At 46.5% G+C, this 19,794-nt stretch overlaps 2 protein-coding genes across 3 annotated transcripts in view; both read right to left on the bottom strand.

Moving 5' to 3' along the window:
- Positions 1-978: 978 nt before the first annotated feature.
- kpna3 (karyopherin alpha 3 (importin alpha 4)) lies at positions 979-15,118 on the bottom strand. 2 transcript variants are annotated; one of them, XM_010746161.3, is made up of 17 exons: positions 14,831-15,118; positions 12,995-13,039; positions 9,982-10,071; positions 8,394-8,423; positions 8,260-8,312; positions 8,074-8,169; positions 7,177-7,262; positions 6,277-6,363; positions 6,029-6,198; positions 5,782-5,826; positions 5,568-5,699; positions 5,354-5,482; positions 4,908-5,012; positions 4,649-4,720; positions 4,315-4,477; positions 4,136-4,230; positions 979-3,436 (listed from the first exon to the last, which is right to left on the bottom strand). In XM_010746161.3, the coding sequence occupies exons 1-17, from the start codon at positions 14,897-14,899 to the stop codon at positions 3,338-3,340; spliced, it is 1,566 nt and encodes a 521-aa protein (XP_010744463.1). In that variant the 5' UTR covers positions 14,900-15,118; the 3' UTR covers positions 979-3,337. The 2 variants fall into 2 exon arrangements, with proteins under 2 accessions (XP_010744463.1, XP_027146722.1); XM_027290921.1 differs by lacking the exons at positions 9,982-10,071; positions 12,995-13,039; positions 14,831-15,118 and adding an exon at positions 9,728-9,882.
- Positions 15,119-16,803: 1,685 nt separating this feature from the next.
- Positions 16,804-19,794, bottom strand: part of spryd7b (SPRY domain containing 7b) — an 8,570-nt gene continuing 5,579 nt past the window's right edge. Inside the window, exon 5 of the mRNA XM_027290843.1 lies at positions 16,804-18,352. Coding sequence (XP_027146644.1) covers positions 18,255-18,352 — 98 coding nt within the window. The 3' untranslated portion in view covers positions 16,804-18,254. The remainder of the gene's footprint in view (positions 18,353-19,794) is intronic.

Here is a 19,794-nt window from a genome sequence, read left to right as displayed (position 1 = left end):
TCACAGCCAAGCTGACGAACTGAGTGTTTGTACCAACAGGCGTTATGGACGACCGGGAAGAAGAAGAGGAGGTAACCGGGCTCAGCAGCCTCTACGGACATGATGGCAGAGGAGAAGAGAGTGAAGAGGACGCTGATTATTGAGAGCAGAGTGTTTTTAATGTCTGCACAGGACCTTTAAGTTTCCATCAGGTACAGACACATGACAAGATCAGATTTTGCTCAGAGCTCAGCTGACAGAACATTCTTCATCTCTTTGAGGACTTCTTCACTTTTACACCAATCAAAACCAGTACACGGTAAACCTGGGGATGTGATCAGGTGGTGTTAATGTCGCGGACGGTACACACTCCTGCAGAAAACACACACACACACACCTTGGTTGGTTACACAATGATCAGTTTGGAAGTGTGATGTGCTGCTGACAGACCTCACCTGTGACGTCAAAGATGAGCACTTGAGTTTCACGTTTGACCTGATGTGATGGTCGAGTTGCTCTTACCCGCGGTGGCGGTGGTGGAGGAGGAAACAACTTAAATCTGACTTTACTGTATGTGTGAATCACAACACGGGAGGGTCCAACGGCTAAACAGCAAGTTTATTTTGGTTAGGATCAGAAACACAGATCATGTCCTGAGGGTGAGATGAGATCCGAAACAACGACCCCCTGACTGAAACATGGCAATGATGGTGTCGTGGTGTGATGGATGCAGGGATGCAGGGATGGATGGATGGAGGTGGTGGTGGTGAATGGGAGAAATGGTGTTTTACAATGTTAGTAAAGATCGGAGGGGGAGCAGGTGAACTCTCCACAGCAGAGAGCAGCATTGACCGTTCCCATGGCAACAACTCCAACAACAACAACGAGGATGGAGACTCGCTCACATCGACTCCCGTTTCCCAAAAACAGTTGCTCAGAGATTTTCTTTTCTATTCAATAAAACCCAGTTTTAGTTGAAATGAAAAACAAAAGGCACAATGATTTTCAACTCATTCTTGTCTTTAATATGCACAAGAGTTGAAAGCATCAATGAGCCACCTTAAAGAGAGGAATTCAATCTAAAATTTATAAAAAGATATAAACAATCAGAGGCCAAAACGCTGTCTGTTGCTTTTCTCCTGTTTTATTTTATTTTTTTTTATTATTATTTAAAACAACTTTTTTCATTAGCAAGTAAAAATCTTGCAGCAAACATAAGCTTGTATCCAATTTGGATACAAGGCAACGAAATTGTAAATCTTTAAAGTGGCTCGGTCTAAGTCTGCTAGTTCATGACTGTACACCCTCTCTACAAGTTTTTTTTTTTGTTCAGTAATAAACAGCTAGTCCCAAAAACAAGCCTGGGCTGCTCGGAACAACCCCACCCGAATATTTAAAACCCCCACCCGACCCCACTCTCAGTAGTTAGCAGCCAACCAGAGGATCATCAGAACGTCTTCGCGACCAGGGGTCAGGGTCGGGTCGGACCCGAAAACCTGCACGCCAGCTGGGAGATAAATGGGACGGAGCCCGTCACCACTAACGAAGAGAGAGAGAGAGAGAGAGAGAGAGAAAACAGCCGGTTCCAATTCATATCAGCATGTCATCACAATACATACGCAAGTCAGAAATTAAAAACAATAAAACAAAGAAATATTGCTTCAACAAAAACAACAAAAACAAAAAACCCTCCCCAGCCATCTTTGACAGTAAAGTTATCGTCCATCCAATGACTGTCAGCTGCAGCAGCTTTGTACAGGCTTTATGTAAATATATTCATATATTCATTAGACGGCGAGGAGAGGTACACGTCACATTTCATTTTGTTTGTTTTGTACAATTATTCAAATCGAGTGATGACATGTGACCTCTTCATCAGAAAGAAGTTAAGTACTGTTGTGAAGGCAGCAGGACCTGAACTCGGGTTCTATGTGAGTCTAGTCTTCGATGAGTAAAGGTCCCCCCCCTCCTCTCTGCAGGCGGACATCGAGACGCCTCGTCATCAGACGCCTCGTCATCAGACGTGTGCATAAGACTGAAGGAAAAATAAAAAGGAGACGTATGGAAGCTCTACAGAAGCTGAAACATGAACCTCAAACATCGGCTTTGAAGAGAGAGAATTTAAAAAGAATTAAAATTAATTTGAGCGACTCGGGTCGATTTCTTTTTTTTGTTTGTTTCACATTTCGGGATGTGACCGAGCTCCTGCTGCTGCGGTGATGGATGTCCTGTAAGAGGTGGAGATGAAACGCTACAGCTGACGTGTTTCCTCTTCTCTTGAAAGTCTCTGCGCCGTCACCTTCGAACAAAAGGTGCCTCCTCCTCCTCCGTCGCCTCCTCCACAAAAACTAAAAGAACACAAAGTGTCGCCGCGCTGCTGCATCAGAAGCAGCTCGGCAGGAGAAAAAATAAAAAGGAAAGAAAATTATGGCATTTTCTTCACATTGATGATTTTCTTTCGTTTTCTTTAAAAAGTCTGATAATTCAACAGAAGTCGAGTTTAAAAAGAAAAGTGACGTCATTGAGTCCTGAAGTCCCGTCAGTCAGTTTGCCACGGAGTCTCACTCTTCCTCACCCCTCCACCTTCACCTCCACCTCCCGGGACTCTCTCCTCTCCAGGGAGGGCAGCAGGGGGTCCGTGGTTAATCATGGCTTAGCTCTGGGATTAACTCTTTAAACTGGGTGTGTGTGTGTGTGTGTGAGAGGGTTTGTCATCCGTGTGACTAAGTGTGTGTCGTTAGTGTGTGTGTGAAATAACACCAGAGGACAGTCCGGGGGAGGGAAAGCACAAAAAGAAAACCACAAAAACAAACAGCAGTATTTTCTTCCCCGTACGTGATATGATGGCGTCTAACAGAAGTATGCACACAAATCCTAAGTGTCAAAAAGTGTGTGTGTGTGTGTGTGTGACTGTAAATGTGCTTGTGTGTTCCGTCTTTATGAAGACTCGACATTTGGCAAATGAAATCTTGCCGCGACGGCGTTTTTCTTCCTTCTGCTTTTTTATTTCTCGTGTGATATTTAGAAGCACTGGCAGAGAGAGACGACCGGCAACCCTCCTGACGCAGGTTGCCGAGATGTGTTGATGGTTGCCGGCCCTGCTGAATGACCAGGTTGCCCGTGTTGCCGGTGTGAAGGACGACCGTTTGAAAAGAAGAAAGAAGAAACAAAAACCTCTCCCCCGTAGTGCAGAGGCGGGGAGGCGGGTAAATCCTTCAGTGGTGAGTTTCCATGTTTTGAAGTGATACTAAGTAAATCCTTCGGTACCAGGTTGCCAGGTTGGAGGAGAGATGGATGAAGATCTGAGGGGGATTACAGAGTACCCGTGCAGCTGGGTGAACCAAACCATCCCGGCCTTTTAGAAATCAAACTCCTTCGTCTGCATGTTGGAAGCTGGGTCAAAGTTAAAGGTCCCGCCTTGGGTGGTGTCGGGGATCAACCTGGGGTCTTCATCGATCTGAAAGAGGACAGAGAGTGTGTGAGGTCACAGCGGAGGACGTTCAGACTGAAGAACACGACACATCCAAACAGTCCCGGAGACATCGAGAGGAAGACTGACCTCAAAGAACGGCTGAACCAAGGAAGTGAAAGTTTGAGATTTAAAAAGGACAGATTTGTGCTGAAGCATCGAGATTTGTTTTGATATCTGCAATTAAGTTTAAGAATATTGGACTGATCGATGCACATCATTAATAAACGTCGAGGATCACCTCTAAGCGATCTCATGTCTGTCAGTTCTCAGGTTAAAACTGCTCCGAGTCAAACTGATTTATGTCTTAGTCACACTGACAGAAAGCAGCATTAAATGAGGTGTTGGGGTTTGTAGTCCTCAAGAAATGTTCAACTCTCTACCTGTGCAATGTCACTGATGTGGTGCTGAACTCAGGCTCAGTGTTTAGATGAAGTACAGGATATATATACACGCTCAGGACAATCCAAACTCTTCTTGTCTGTTGTTCCCCCTCTCTACCTTCACAAACCTCCTGAAGACCTCCAGCTCCTCTCCAACACTACCAACACCTGGACATGATACATCTGTCCCAGGACTTACTGCTGCACTAACACGTCCTCGTCCGTACACTGACTGATCTTTTGTTGTTCTTTTGTTTCTTACATGGAAATAAAAAGAATAACTCAGGAGGCGTGGAACACTCACATCATCTCCTGAAAAGTACTGATCAATAATCTCAAAGGCGAGTTTGTAGATGTCCTCGTTCTCGTGCTGCTGCAGGTTTTCTATCTTCTCCAAGCCTGAAAGGTAAAAGACAAAGACATGATATTATTATAATTATTATAATTAACACGTCGGATGCAGCAGACTGAGGCGTGACGCACCTCCACACTCCTCTATGATCTCGGCGATGGTGCTGGCTTCGTCTCCCGCCATGATGAGGATGTTCTTCAGGCCGTCCAGGACGACCTGCACCACCTGGGAGTCCTTCACCGACAGCAGGTTACAGAACGGGGGGATGACGTTCTGCTCCACCAGGAACTCCACCTACACGGACCCACACACACACCACATCCATACTTGATTACAACACAGGCACATGGTTAACAAGGCGTGGTAACGTCACCGCTTCGTATGCAAGAACAAGTCCGCCGCTCCGTGAAGCGCTGAGGTGAATGTCTGATCGTCGGGAGGCGCGGCGACAGATCTGGAGCTCACCTGGTCTTTCCTGCCGCTGATGGTGAGGTTGCTGATGGCCCATGCTGCCTCCTTCTGAGTGCCAAAGTCGCCCTGTAGAGACACAGGCTGTCACTGACACGCACAGATCGAAGCCAGCGTTCATTTATCCACGCTCGTGTCGCCTCTCTGCCTCCAACACAAACCATTAACATCCGACATTTTTCTGTCCGTCTGCTGAGAAAACTGGAGGATGTTGAGCTGAGGGAATTTCTTTATAGCTCTTCCATCGTGCACAAACCTTAGCCAGTTGGTGGATGATCATAGGAATGAGCCCGGCGTCGATCACAGCTTGGACCTGCTGCTGGTTCCCAGCTGTGATGTTGGACAGGAACCAGACCGCTTCCTGCAAACACACGCAATCCCAAATGGTCAAAACCGGCACACACACACGGATATTTCCACATTTGTCTTCCACTACATTACTCCTTCCTCATCTGGCTGGCAAACAGGAAATAACTCAGATGAATTACACTCATAATCTGGCTACAGCGCCCCGACGTGTGTTACAACAAAGGCTGATGTGAGATCAGTATTCAGTTTATTCGTGTTGAGCGTGCTCTGAAATATCTCCACGAACACCAGGCAGAGGCTGATTTCACTACATGAAAACAAAATGCTGCTCCTGATAAATCAGGTTTTAGATGCACTGCTGCTTCTAACCGGTCCCGTCTCTGGTCGTGATACCTTGTTGATCTTTTCTTTAGGGTGTGTGAGCAGGTTGGGGAAGTGCGAGAGGACGTCACAGTTGAGGACCACCTGCGTCTGCTCGTCCGTCCCCGTCACGATGTTGCCCACTGCCCTCAGAGCTGCCGTCTGTCGAGTTCAAACACCAAGATCCGTTAAAACAAAAACAAAAACGTCTCTCATGAATTCATTTTGAATCTTTACGTGTTCCCACCTGAACTTTGACCTCCTGGTGGCTGAGGAGAGGCACAAGAAATGGAACGACTCCGGAATCGATGACCATCTGGATCTGCTCGTTGCCCCCGTCCGTCAGATAGGACAGCGCCCACACTGTGTCTACGAGGATCTGAACACACGGGACGTGTTAAACCTCGTGAAGTCTGGGTGCTGGGATGTTTCGGTAAATACCAAACGACCGGGATACTTACATTGATATCGGTGTGATATATTAGCACGCAGAGGGCGGGCAGAATCTGTGGAGAAAGAGAAGCGGGCCGTGAGGAAGTGAACAGACTCGAGGGGCTGTCGACGGCAGACTTCAAACGTCAGCAGAGGAGCTTTAGAGTTCGACAATCCGCCTTGGGCGATGACGTAAGCTACCGGAGAGATGCTGCAAAAACTCTGACTCAGCCTGCAGTGAAACACACACACACACACACACACACACACACACACCTCTTGCACGGTCTCCATGGGCGGCGGGGGATCCTTGTTGCGGCAGAGGTTGACGATGACCCAGGTGACGTTGCGGAGGAAGGTGATGGGGATCGACGGGTTGATGAAAGAAAGCAGGGGCTTGACCACGCCCAGGGAGATGACGTAATCCCTGCACTGAGGACCATCACCTGTCAGGTAGAGAGGGCGGAGGTCAACAAAGGTATCGAGCACACACACACACACGAGTGAAGAGGAGAAGCACTCACCTATAATGTTTCCTAAAGCCCATACAGCCTGTTCACAGACGTTCTGGTGAGGAGAGTGTAGCAGTCGCAGGAAGAGGGGCACTGCATCTGCACACAAAGTTTTAGTTTTTCAAAGAAAAGTTTTAGGTGATCACACCCAGTTCTCCACCCAAACATCCACCTGAGCTGACACCTGAAGAACTGTAAACACCTGAGTGAACGTCTCCATCTGTGAGCTCACCACAGATGAAGTGAAGAACAATTCAAACATGAGCTCCTGAGATAAATCATTCTGATGTTTTAACACACTGATTAGATCAAATCATTTAAAACAAACTCGTCGATCACTCAAACGTTATTTCAAAATAAGTTTTGCATTCCAAGTCTCTTAACATCAGCGTACGTCCATGATTAAGATAAAATGTGACGATGAACGGTTTAAAAAGGAAATCTGAGGAAGAGACGTGCAGATCAGGAGAACCACTCGCGGTTCTGTTCAGGATTCAGACACTCAAAGTTCTGACCCAGCTGAACTGGTTTCTGTCCGAACAGTGAGAATGTTTTCTGAGGTGGTGTTAGAGAAAGTTTGAGAATCACTTTGAAGCTCTGCAGAGTTCAGCAGCTTCAGCCGAGGCTGAGACAGATTCCTGTCAAAGTTGGAAGTCAGATCAATAATTAAAAGTTCGGTTTGATGTCATGTTTCATCTCCCATGCTCAGATCTACACTAACTCGCCGTGTCTCTGTAACAGGCGAGGAATGCTGACGATGGTTTCCAAAATAAGAGCGCGCTGTTATCTAATAAAAATATAATAAAAATTTTAAAAACCTGGCTGCCTCGTTGAGTGAAAAAAACATAAACAGACGAGCTCGTCAAAGCTGCAGACGGTACACAAACACAGACAGACGCGGGCTGGACTTACTGGATTTAACCACAGCCTGAGTCTGTGCGGACGTCCCGGAGGCGATGTTGGTCAGAGCCCAAGCGGCCTCGAACTGAAGAGAGGGGCTGTGGGACGGAGAGGACAGAGTTAGAGACGGCGTGAACACGTCACAGATAAAACAGCTGACTCAGGATCAGTGGCATCATGAAATCACTGTTTTTTAAAAAAAAAACGATGCAACACAAACTATCAGAAGTGGCACAGCTGCGAGTGAAGCTCACACCGCCCACCAGCCAAATGCTGGTGAGCGGCGGTCGGTCTGTCCGCCCGGCGAGCGCCAGCTCCCGCTCGCTTCTTTGAGGACGTAAAACAGGAAGCCGGGTGCGGCGGCGGCGGCGCTCTTTGTGATGCAACGGTGGAGCGAACGCTTTAATTTAAAAATCACACGTTCGTTCACATATTGAAGCTTTACGTCTTCTGCTGTCGTTCCTCTGAGATGGGCTGCGACGCCATGGCAACACAGTGGACGGTTACACGCCGCACTTGCAAATATAACCCGGGCACGCCGCGTTAAAACGGGACGCCATCCGCCGCTGGTTGCCATGGTAACACTCTCACAACTTCTTCTACCTCCCCTCCAAACTATTCCCGCTCCCCCCTCCTCCTCCTCCTCCTCTCGGTGAACACAAGGTCCTGGGAATTGGGGAGCTGCGAGGGACAGGAATGTGGTTATATTTGGCTTGGCTCGGACTGAGAGGTCCAGCCAACTGCACACACACACACACACACACACACACACACACACACACACACACACACACACACACACACACACACACAGCTGAGGCTCCATGCAGCAGCGTCAGTAATCCATCACAGAAGTCCTAACAACGAGAACACGGAGTTCAGAGCGACAGAGAAGACAAACACACTCACTTGTCGTCCCTCTCCAGACATTTGACTAAGATGGGCAGGATGCCGGACTTTATCAAGTCGTCGATGGGAGGGTTTCTGTCGCTGGAGAGCAGTTTTCTGACAAAGACAAAGGAAAACTCAGCTACTACACACCGTACACAACAAACAGCTGGTGTGTGTGTGTGTGTGTGTGTGTGTGTGTCTCACCTGGCTGCCTGCACAGCACTGAGCTGGATGACGGCGTTATCACTGGTCGCATTCTGTGAGGACATAAAGAGACGTTAGCAGGCGGCGCTGGGACAGTCTCAGGTGTGACGGACGCTTCGGTGACGTGAACTCACCTGTAAGATGGCATCGAGCGTGACGTTCTGCTGCAGAGAGAGAAACACACACGTCAGCATCAGCATCATGATTTTAAACTGTAACTTCTATTTATTCATTTTTATATATTTTAACTTTTATTTTTGACCATCTACATATTTTATTAGACTTTATCATATTTTATCCAAATATTTAAACATTTTAAAGGGTTTTTATTTTTGTTTATTTCATTAAATATTCTATTTTTAACCTGTTTTATTCATAATATTGTTTTTTTTATTATTTTAATCCATTTTATACTTTTAGGTTTATTGGTTTTTATTATTTATTCATCTTTTGCTTCCTCATCTATGTTAGCTATTTTATTTTATTTATTCAAAGTTAGTTGAGTTTTTTATTCTTTTATTATTTTTAATTTTATGTTGATTTATTTAGAACCCGTTTTATTTTTTATTATACATTGATGGGTTTTATTGGTATTTTATTTATTTTTATTCATTCATTTTAATACATTAATATTTCATTATTTGACTATTATACATTTTATTTTATTTTTTCTTCATCTTTAAGCTTCCTTCAGTGATGAGACGTTTTCTCAGTGGATGTTTATGATGATGCTACATTTAGTTTGTATGAGAAGTGAAACACTAATAAAGTCTGACAGATTGATTTGATTGATCCAGTGCAGTGTGTGTGAGTTTTTAGATATTTTTGCAGCATAACAAACTAAAACCAACAAACTGCTGTGACTTCCATCTCATCTATGTGTTTACTTGTTGTGAACAGCTCGCTCGCTGCATCCGGCTCTCTGAACATTTGCAATGCAGATCTGTGATGCAAACGCTCTGCACTAAAAACCACGACGAGCTGCCTCTCTTTGCTCTTCGTGAAGAAGAATACAGTGTGGAAGTCCCGTCCCACTTCCAGCCTCTCTCGTTTCAGTGTTAAGTGGTGTTCTGGATTTCTGTCAGCGCTGTAAGACGAGCTCAACAATAAACCTTTAACAGACGACGGAGGCAGCCGCTCCCGTGAGGACGCAGAGCCGACCAACAGGCGACGCATCACAGTGTCAATGCTGACGATAAAGCACGCCCTCGGACGGAAGCGGTCGGTTCTCAGCGACGCTGCTCGTCTCGTCATCGTTTCATTAACTTACTAAACAAAGTCAGTAAAACACAGTACATCACACCATGAGGAAACTCCATCAGTGCTCAAAGCAAGAGAAAAATCTATTTGAGCAAGTTTCAATAAACGTCCTCGCTTCACGGCGCCGACACGTTTTGTACCTGACAGACGCGGCTGAGAGTTTGAGAAATATCGTGAAATCTGCACGGACAGAAAATTAAAAACTCACCCCGTCCTCCATCGAGCAGCTGTCATGGAGCCCCAGAACACACAACACAATCACCTTCACCATGTCTTTGAATTTAGAAAAACGACAAAATCTTGAACATCAACAACGCCATGGCAACTGAGGAGGAACGTGTCACATGACTGAAAGCTCCAGAACAGCTGCTCTGCGGTCAGAACATGCGTCACACACACTGTGACGTGTTAACCAGACAGTCACTGCATCACACACACACACACACACACACACACACTTACTCCTTTGAAGTCCGAGTCGACGTCAGAGTCCTCCAGACTCTCCTCCTGCGGGACGTTTCTCTTCTTCAGTAGATGTTCGTCTCGTTTGTTCTGAAAAGAAAGAAAAGACAAAAGCGCGATGAGCGGAGGAGATCAAAGCGTTCATGAATCCTTAAAGAAACAGTGAATCGAGGCCCAACACCGAAAACTGACTCACAGACGTTCAACTGCTTCTCAAGCTGTGGCACGAGGGCCACTGGAGGGACGCGACCATGAATCTCTGAAATGATTTTAAAACATATCGAATCATCTACAATCTACAGTTTGAATTCAATGAAATCAAGACTCCAACTCCAACGGCTGTGGCTCAGGAGGCAGAGCGGGGTCGGCCACCAATCAGATGATCGGGGGTTCGATCCCCGGCTCCTCCAGTCTGCATGTTGAACCCTAAAAAGCATCAGCTAGATGTAAACGTGTTTAAAATATGTTAGACGTCGCCGCGTTCATTCACGTAACGCGTGCAAACATCCACGGTTAGTCGATGAATTAAAATGTGATGTGCAGCAAAATTAAAGTTTCAAAAACTCTGTAATCAAGAGTCCAAACATGAAATATGATGCCGATCATGAGGACCACACAATCCTGAATTAAACTCGGTTCTTAAGAGGAATGCACCTGCCTCAGGTGTGAACAGTGTCGGCCTACGTCTGTCCAAGTAGTCCTACTTAAACCTACTTACACGTCCATGTATATAAATCATTTCTTTGATTTATTGTTCTTCTAAATATGTAAATATGCCACGTAGTTCAAACCGTTTCCCTTCTGGCTGTATGGGGAGTTTTATTTTGAAATCTGACTGGGTTCTCTATGCCGGACTTCCTGTCAGCTCGAGCTGCTCGCGGCGTCCAAAATAAAAACAAGCCGCGTATTCTCGGCGGAGACCCGCTTCTTGGTTGTGAACCAGACTGCGGCGGCTCCGGTCGGAGTTTGAAACATCGACTAGGACGACACATCCCGGCGCCCGGTGGACTTTATCCACCTGCACGTCCACAAACCAAACACACACACACTCATCTTTGAAGGACACTGAACCTTAACCCTAAACACAGTGTGTAACATGACAGACACACACACTCTCCAGGGCATGTGAGTCAGTGGTAGGAGGAGATTCCCTTGCCCTACATTCCCGTGCATCATGCTGATGTGCGTCACCGATGACTAATCAGCCGGTGCAGCAGCGCCTCTCGCTGCTCTGATCCAGCTGAAAGGAATGTGCTAGACTCAAGAACACCTCAGCACTCCAGAGCGGTGACGTTCTGTGTTTCAACACCCGGGCCTGGGCCTGTGTTCTCCAAACCTCTGACGGCTCTGATCAGAACTTCTTCAGGTTTCTATCCTGCAGCGTAAACTTCAGCCAGACTCAAGATTCAGAAGCTGCTTCATGAAATAAACAAAGTCAGAACAGGACAGGTCGAGTCTCAGAGTTCAGACCGTGGAGGTTTGACCGGTGTGAGTGTCTGATCAGCGGCTGCAGCGTGACGTCGAGCTGCGTTTTTTCTCCACCGTACGTCTCTGTGTTCTCACTGTAGTGCCAGATCCTTTCTCGACACGACTCTGATGGATGAAGCGACCCATCCACGTGTTACAAATCAGACTCCAGCTGTGTGTGTGTGCGCGAGAAGAAAACCTCAAACATCAGCACATTAACTGTAATCAGCTGTCAAACTGCCTTCAGATATTACTGATTAGTTTAATTAAGACTCTCGGTCTGAAGACGCTGTAGATCAGGGGTCTCCAAACTGTTCCACAAAGGGCCGGGGTGGCTGCAGGTTTTTGTTCCAGCCCTTTGTGGAACAGTTTGGACACCCCTGCTGTAGATGATCTCATGTGACATTAACGCTACAACTCTGGACTGGAATCCAGGCGAGCCGAGCCTTGGCTCTCTCTGACTCTCGTGATTTAAACACACCGAAATTATAATATCAAATGTGAGTAACAGAAAAAACAAACAGACTCCAGGCCCTTTGCAGGATGGAAATCAGGTGCAGAAACACACACAACCTCAGAGACACAAAATCCAGGTTACAGTTACTCTAACGTTACGCCAAAGGCCATCAGACCACAGCGATGCAGAGAATGAAGCATGATCTGTGAAACGTGGTGTTGATTTATGGTGGCGAGGTCACTGCTGACGGCAGCAGGATGAACGCATCGGATCAAACTGCATCACGTCTCTCTGGACAACGCCGTCACAAAGAATGGACGGCGTGAGCGTGACGTCACAAAAGACTTTATCTACAACACCGCCTCAGGAAGCTACAAACACGCTGTGAGTTCATTTTATTTTGCACACAGCGGGGCCGACTCTGCTCTGACTGCGAGACGCGGATGCTGTTTTCCCGGTCGGTTGTAGAGTCTGTATGTTGCCAAAAAACACTACTACCACATTGCTGCTGTGTGGGCTGAAGTGTGGGATGTTTCTATTTTCTCGGATTCAAGAGGGACGCTCGTTTGTGCTCAGCGTAACCGCCGTGAAACCGTCAGATCCGTCTGATTGTGCAGCACGGACGCAGAAGCTGGTGCATGAAATAAAGCGAGCGGCACCCGTCTTCAATCTGGAAACCTGCGAGTCCAGAGGGGATCGGGCGGGAGAAGACGACTCTTTACACAGGTTTATATTTTGAATTTGGACTGCAGTGCCCGTTTTAACCACTAGCTGTCAGTGTTCATGTCACACACAGCTCCTTTAAGAAACGACAAGCACACATACCAACAACTTACCGTAAACACACTGCTAACTCCGCTCAGAGCCGACAGTATCGTAGCGAACACGCGTTGAAGGTTACACCAGACCGGCCACTGATAAAACTCACAATTACTCCATAAATCGGGGTGTGTGGAGGTTTACACAACGACACCAATGACAAACGCTTAGTCAGTTACGGAGACGGAGTCATAGCGAGGCTTTGCTCTTTGTTCAGCGTGCATGAATCTTCTTTAACGCGTGTGTGTTGGTGTGTGTGTGTTTTCTCACCTTTCTCAACTCGACCGTCACCTCATTTCGATGTCTTCTCATAGTCTGTAACAGAGACACAAACACAAAGACAGTGAATGAGTGAGACTGTTTGACATTCAGACGTTTTGCTGCAGTGAACAACACGCGCTGCAGTGCTCGACGTGGATCACAGAGCGAGCTTATGAATCACAGAACACAGCCTGAACCGACTCAGAAACATTTTAATGACAAACTTTAACAGCATCGATCAATTCAGAGCTCCGGGTCCTGAAAACAGAAACCAGCAGCAGCTCTGTGAGGCGACTCAGACGCAGCTTAAAAATATCGGCTGGATTTCTGCGTCTGTCGGGTTTCTAGTTCATCCTCGAACCGTTTGAGATGGACGAAGATCTTGTGACTGTTTGAAGAGGTTCATGTTGCCTTCCTAAATAGCCTCTTGCGTAATCTGGGGCAGTCATAACTCAGGAGGCTGCGGAGCCCGAGAGGTGTCTCCCAAACCACTGCAAACACAACAACAATAACACACGAGAGCACGGCACGAGAGCACGGCCGGTCCTGAAACAAAGACGACGACATTCGTCCAAACGTCTGCAGCAAAGACGAGCATCCATGACCTGCACGCTGCTCCTGAACGACGAAGAGGAGCAATCGTTCATGCCCGACCTGAACAAACAAATAAATAACAAACAGATAAATAAAAAAAAAACGCTGATGTTGGTCTGAGTCATCCAAAATCACGCAGAGGTCAGACGTCCAGGAGTCCTGAAATAGAATCAGATCAGGTCGCCGCCCGTCAGAGTAGCCATGTGCTCGTCACACAGGAGTCAAAACAAGCAGCTGTGTGTGTGTGTGTGTGTGTGTGCAGCTCACACACACACACACACACACACACACACACACATATATATAATGTATATGACAACCTGAATCTATTTGTGACATCGTCACACACACACACACACACACACACACACACACACACACACACCGGCCTCTGCCAAATGGTTTGGTCATCATGTCAATGAGCGTTTACAGACAGATGCTGTCACACAGATTTATAATTAGACCTGGTTAGTTAGTGGATGATGCTGCAACACACACACACACACACACACACACACACACACAGACAGACACACACACAGAGACACACACACACACACACACACACAGCAGGTTGGGTGGTGTTTTCCAGAACATGAAGCTCATACAGCTGTGTGTGTGTGTGTCTCTGTGTGTGTGTGTGTGTGTGTGTGTGTGTCTGTGTGTGTGTGTGTCTGTGTGTGTGTGTGTGTGTCTCTGTGTGTGTGTGTCACCCGGCCTCCATCAACTCTCTCCCGGCCCTTACAGGCTAAGCTCACCCGCTAACAAGGAGGGGCAACACCTGCTTTAATTAAAAAACCTGCCTGCCCGGCAGCAGCTTCACCTGTGCGTGACGTCCTCCAGGTGAAGCTGCTGACGTCACATTCGGGACAAACGTCAGATTCTGGTCGCCGGGTCAAGGCCCCGGCCTCATCCTCGGCTTTGCGTACCGGTGTCCATCCGACTAGCTGGTTAACGTTAGCGCTGTTGATTCTCCGATGTTCCGTCATGTTCACACACATTCACGACTAAATATGAATAAGTTAACAAGCAGGACGCTCGTGATGACGTGCTGGATTTAAATAAATTCGGTTAATTACGGGAGAAATCCGCCGATATCAAGATTAGGCCAAGCTAAGCTAAGCTAGGCTAGGCTAGGCTAGGCTAGGCTAAGCTGGGTGCCGGGCTCCCCTCTCCAGCGAGGCCGACAAACTGAGCCGATTTTCGGCGTCAGACTAACGTGTCTCCCGCCGCATCCCCGTGTCAGCTCACCTCGACATCGCGTCCTTTGTTTTTAAAGCTCTTGATGCGGTGGTTCTCCAAGCCGGCGTTCTCTGCCATGGCTGTGCGTGAGCGGGGTTTGTGCTGTTACTCCTCCGGGTGTTAGAGACGAGGCACGGCAGCTCCCTGTGCTGCTGGAGAGGAGGAGGAGGAGGAGGAGGAGGAGGAGGAGCAGGAGGAGGAGGACGTAACACAACGCAGAGTGAGGGGAGGAGTTAACGCATACCTCCCGCATGGGCTGCCCTGGTTTCCACGGCTCTTCCTCCTCCACGCAGCAATAATACATTCAGCTCAGAGCCGTGCAGGGGCGGACCGAGCCGTGCAGGGGCCCCATATAGGGGGGAAAAAATAGGTAAACACCGATATAAAATGATTAAACCAAATTTTTTCATGGGGCCCAAAATTCCTGGTGGCGCCCCTGTCTAGCTGTGCAGGGCCGGTCCAACCTGTGCAGGGCCGGTCCGGGCTGCAGGGGCCCCATATAGGGGGGAAAAGTTAGGACAATTCCAAGGGCCCACAACTGACAGGGCCCCCCAAAAAAAATAGGTAAACACCAATATAAAATGATTAAACCAAATTTTTTCATGGGGCCCAAAATTCCTGGCGGCGCCCCTGTCTAGCTGTGCAGGGCCGGTCTGAGCTGTGCAGGGCCGGTCCTAGCCGGACTGGGCTGCAGGGGCCCCGTATAGGGGGGAAAAGTTAGGACAATTCCAAGGGCCCCCGCCCCAGGGCCCCCCCCCCCCAAAAAAAAAAATAGGTAAACACCAATATAAAATGGTGTTTCATGGGGCCCAAAATTTTTTCATGGGGCCCAAAATTCCTGGCGGCGCCCCTGCCAAGCTGTGCAGGGGTCGGGGCCCTATTCTGTCAAACTATGAGGGAGAGATTCCCACTTGTTGTTGTTTAGATTAGATTTACTTTATTTATCATCACCACAGGGAAATGTACTTGTTACAGCAGCAGAGGAAAGTGTAGCACACACTACAGAAGTAGAACAAAGTAGAAAAGGCAAAAACAGAAATATCTATCTGTTGTTGTTGTATATTATTATTCTTATTATATACTGTTATACTGCAGGCGTGTCCGGATGTTATATAAAAGGGCCAGATTTGACAATGTGAAGATACCCGGGGACCAATATGAACATTTTATGTCGCGGAGTTCATCCCTCTTGTTTCACCCTTTCCTTCCTAGTGTGAAGGAGAAACTACAATGGCTGTGAGACAGAAGACGCTAGTGTGAAGGAGAAACTACAATGGCTGTGAGACAGAAGACGTGGACTGAATGAAGTCTGGTTGCTCAAACAAGCCACCTGTGACCACACCCACCTGTCAATCAAAGCGTCCACGCTCTTAATCCTGCATAACTTTAAGCCTTAATATAATGTGAACAGGTGAGTTGTATATAAATTCACCCTCAGTACAGTTGTCATGAACGGGGAAATTAGCTACAGAGACCAAAACTGTTTTTTGTACCAGGCTGTAAACATGTTTATTTCTGCTGTGAAGTTGGACATTTGGACATGGGGACTTATGGAGATTGTAAAACTATGAGGGGAGATTCCTAATTGTTGTTATATAATAGTATTCTTATTATATAATGTTACACTGCAGGGGTGTCCAAACGTTTTTTAAAGATTTGACAATGTGAAAACATTTTACAAATAAAAGTTGCATACAAATGCACTGTTCTGTAATCATTTTATTTAATTCATAATTATTTTGTTTTAAATTTGTTTCCAATTCTTTCACAGCTGAAGTCAGATAACAAAGAATATTAATATTTTTATAAGTGTCCTTGTCCCATTCTGTGTTTCTAGTTTTCTCTCCCTCAGTATTTTATTCTATTGTATTCAAATATACCAGACGACTATGACGACCTAATTTCCCTTCAGGGATGAATAAAGTCATCCATCCATCCATCCATCCATCCATCCATCCAAACACGACGTGACTCTGACAAAGTTTGCCCCCCCAAGACACAAAACTTTAATGAATCAACAATATTTGGATTTTTGCTTGTACAATATAGAACATCATTAGTGCAAACAGAGACAAGCGGTTGAAATATATGACTGTCACACACTCGAGCAGCGGATACGCAATGCCAATAACAACACGACAGATTGACATTTTTTATTTTAACCAGAAATCGCCGACCACGTTCTCATGATCAGAATAAAAACACAAAACCACAAGAGAAGTTCAGGGTGAGAGAAGTGTTTGGACTTAGATTAATACATAATCGGTGGCAGCTATTTTAAAAAGGTCCAGTAGGTGTGTGTGTGTGAGATTTAGTTGCGTCTAACCAACTGAACACCCCTCACCCCTTCCAAGCTAGTGGACCGCGGCGGAGCTGGCGGGGTTTGAAACACTGACTCAGAACGGCCGCATACTGCTGCAGCGACACGGCAGTCTGAATAGAGAAGTTGACCCAGATCTAACTTTTGAATTAAAACGCAGCCCGACGTCACACTGCAGCCAATCAGACGCTCGAATCGGGCCAACACCTCCACAGTCAGCCTGAAACTAAACTCTGAGACTCGACCTGTCGTGTTCTGACGTCATGAGGCAGCTTCTAAATCTGAATCTGCCAAAACGCGACACCAAGAAGTTTCATTTGGTTTGTGGTCGATGGTTTGAGAACAAGAGACGCGGACAGTGAGTGAGAGTGAGCGAGCGCTGGCCTCGATGAAGCCGGTTAATCAGAAAATAAAAAGCGATTTCCTGATTGTGTCACAGCTGTTACATTCAACACGAACAGACGAAGCCCGTCTCGCGCTGTAACACGACCCTGTAGTGTACGGAGTGAAAATCATGGATCTAAATCAGTGAAAAAAAAACATACGTATGGCTAGTTTATGTCATATTTAGTCAATAAATTCCTCACACCACTGTGGACCTTTGAGAAATATTTAACTCTGTGAAACATTTTCCAGCACCGTCACCTGGAACGGGCTGCTGGTCTGCAAAGTGCACGGGGTCAGTCATGATCAAATAAATACAAATAAATACAGGGCGAATGCTGGGATGTCAGTGCGGCAGGGTACATGTGGAAAAAACGAAGCGATGGCATCTGATCCTGAACGATGGGAACATGTGACATCCACTGTCTGGCATCTACACACAGACTGAGTATGTAAGCAGCAATTCAAAGTGTTTTAGTTAATACAGGGTGATTTACCACTGACACAACGTGAATGATTTGACAGTCCTTTCAAGGATACTCCGACGTTAGTCCGGAGCAGCAGCAGCAGCAGAGACAGAGTAATCACGGGGAAACAAAACAAAGAGCCACACATAAAGATATTATCCAATCAAACTGTAGTGTCACAGATGTCGCTTTGCTTTGAGATATAAGGAGAGGAGGACAACGTGAAGCGGGGCAAAGGCTGGAGGTCTTCCTTCTTTTTCTTTTAGAAGATTTGTTGCTCAAACAGGATCTTCTCGAATCCTTGTGGAGGCGTGTGATAGAAGTCACCAAACTGGCAGTCTAGGATGGCACTGTCGTCCACTGGAACAGAACAAAGACAAAGCAGATGTTAGCAGAGTCACATCATGTCCTTGATTTAAACTCTCTTGTGGCTGTGAGACAGAAGACTCGGACCTGAGGCGAGCTGAGTGACACCTGGTTGCTCAAACAGGTAACCCACCTGTCAATCAAAGCGTCCCCGCTCTTAATCCTGCATAACTTTAAGCCTTAATATAATGTGAACAGGTGAGTTGTATATAAATTCACCCTCAGTACAGTTGTCATGAACGGGGGAATTAGCTACAGAGACCAAAACTGTTTTTTGTACCAGGCTGTAAACATGTTTATTTCTGCTGTGAAGTTGGACATTTGGACATGGGGACTTATGGAGACTGACTCACTTCTGGAGCCAGCCTCAGGTGGACGTTAGAGGAACTGACACTGATGAAAATATATTTTTTGTACACACTGGACCTTTAATGTATGTGTGCTACATCAAATATTCAAACCCGAGATGCCTGATGACGTTCTGTGGCTCCATCGTTTGTTTGTTATATTTATTTATATTTTATACATTGATGCTGAGTGGATTACTCATGTCATGTCGTACTCATAATGTAATAAAGAGCCGACCAGTTATTTGTTCTGTAGAAACTGGGTCAAACTATTTGGACATAATCGCTCGGCACTGAATAAGCTCGTTAACGCTGAAATCTTTGAACGTTATTCGAGTCAGCGCGGTGACCGACTGATCTCATAAATCGACTCGCTCAGTGAATTACAGCGTTTTGTTTAGCAGTCGCTAACCTGAGGTGTGCTGACAACACAGGTCATCCATAAGATTCTGTTTGTGTCTGAAGCGCCGCTTGGAAACAGAGCGTGTGGCTCTCACAGTGACACAAAGCTACGAGACACAGATCACACAAAGCGCACATTGTTGTGGATTACAATGTGAGAGAGCAATCACTCGTTTCAAAAGGGGAATAATGAAACTTTCCACTGCAGCTCCTTTAGTGAAAACTTTAGCAGCTTACCTAAATCTTTTAATTTTGTATTTAATCTATCAAGGATTCTAAAGTATAGGAAGTTTTTATTTGTAACAAACGTATAGATCGGGATACTGGACATCTGTATGGTTCAGACATCGGGGTTTTATCCATCCGCATTCAGACGAGACCCGGCACTGCAGCGAAAACACAGCGACCTGCGGTGGCCAAGTTGAGCCGCCCGCGTCAACGCTACAGAGCCGCCAATCAGATGGTCCGGTTGGGCTCACACCTCACAGTGAGCCTGATCTAAACTCTGAGACTCTTTATGTCATGAAGCAGCTTCTAAATCTGAATCGGACTCACGGTTTACGCTGCAAAACACGACACGAAGGAGTTTCTTTGTTTTGCGCGGCTTGTTGGAGAGAAGAAGAGAGAAGACACAGACAGTGAAAGAGGAGAGGGGGCGCAGCTCGTTAAAGAAAGTTAATCAGAGAA

Source organism: Larimichthys crocea, chromosome XVIII, assembly GCF_000972845.2.
Source record: "Larimichthys crocea isolate SSNF chromosome XVIII, L_crocea_2.0, whole genome shotgun sequence".
Classification (NCBI taxonomy): domain Eukaryota; kingdom Metazoa; phylum Chordata; class Actinopteri; family Sciaenidae; genus Larimichthys; species Larimichthys crocea.
Note: the sequence above shows the minus strand (reverse complement) of the source record. Positions and strands in the feature narration are given on the sequence as shown.

Excerpts from the sequence above, each read along its gene's own strand:
- kpna3 (XM_010746161.3), bottom strand. The coding sequence starts at position 14,899 with ATGGCAGAGAACGCCGGCTTGGAGAACCACCGCATCAAGAGCTTTAAA. Across the intron at positions 6,199-6,276 it reads GGCTTTAGGAAACATTATAG|GTGATGGTCCTCAGTGCAGG; the intron begins GTGAGTGCTTCT and ends TCTACCTGACAG. Across the intron at positions 5,013-5,353 it reads CTAAAGAAAAGATCAACAAG|GAAGCGGTCTGGTTCCTGTC; the intron begins GTATCACGACCA and ends GTGTGTTTGCAG.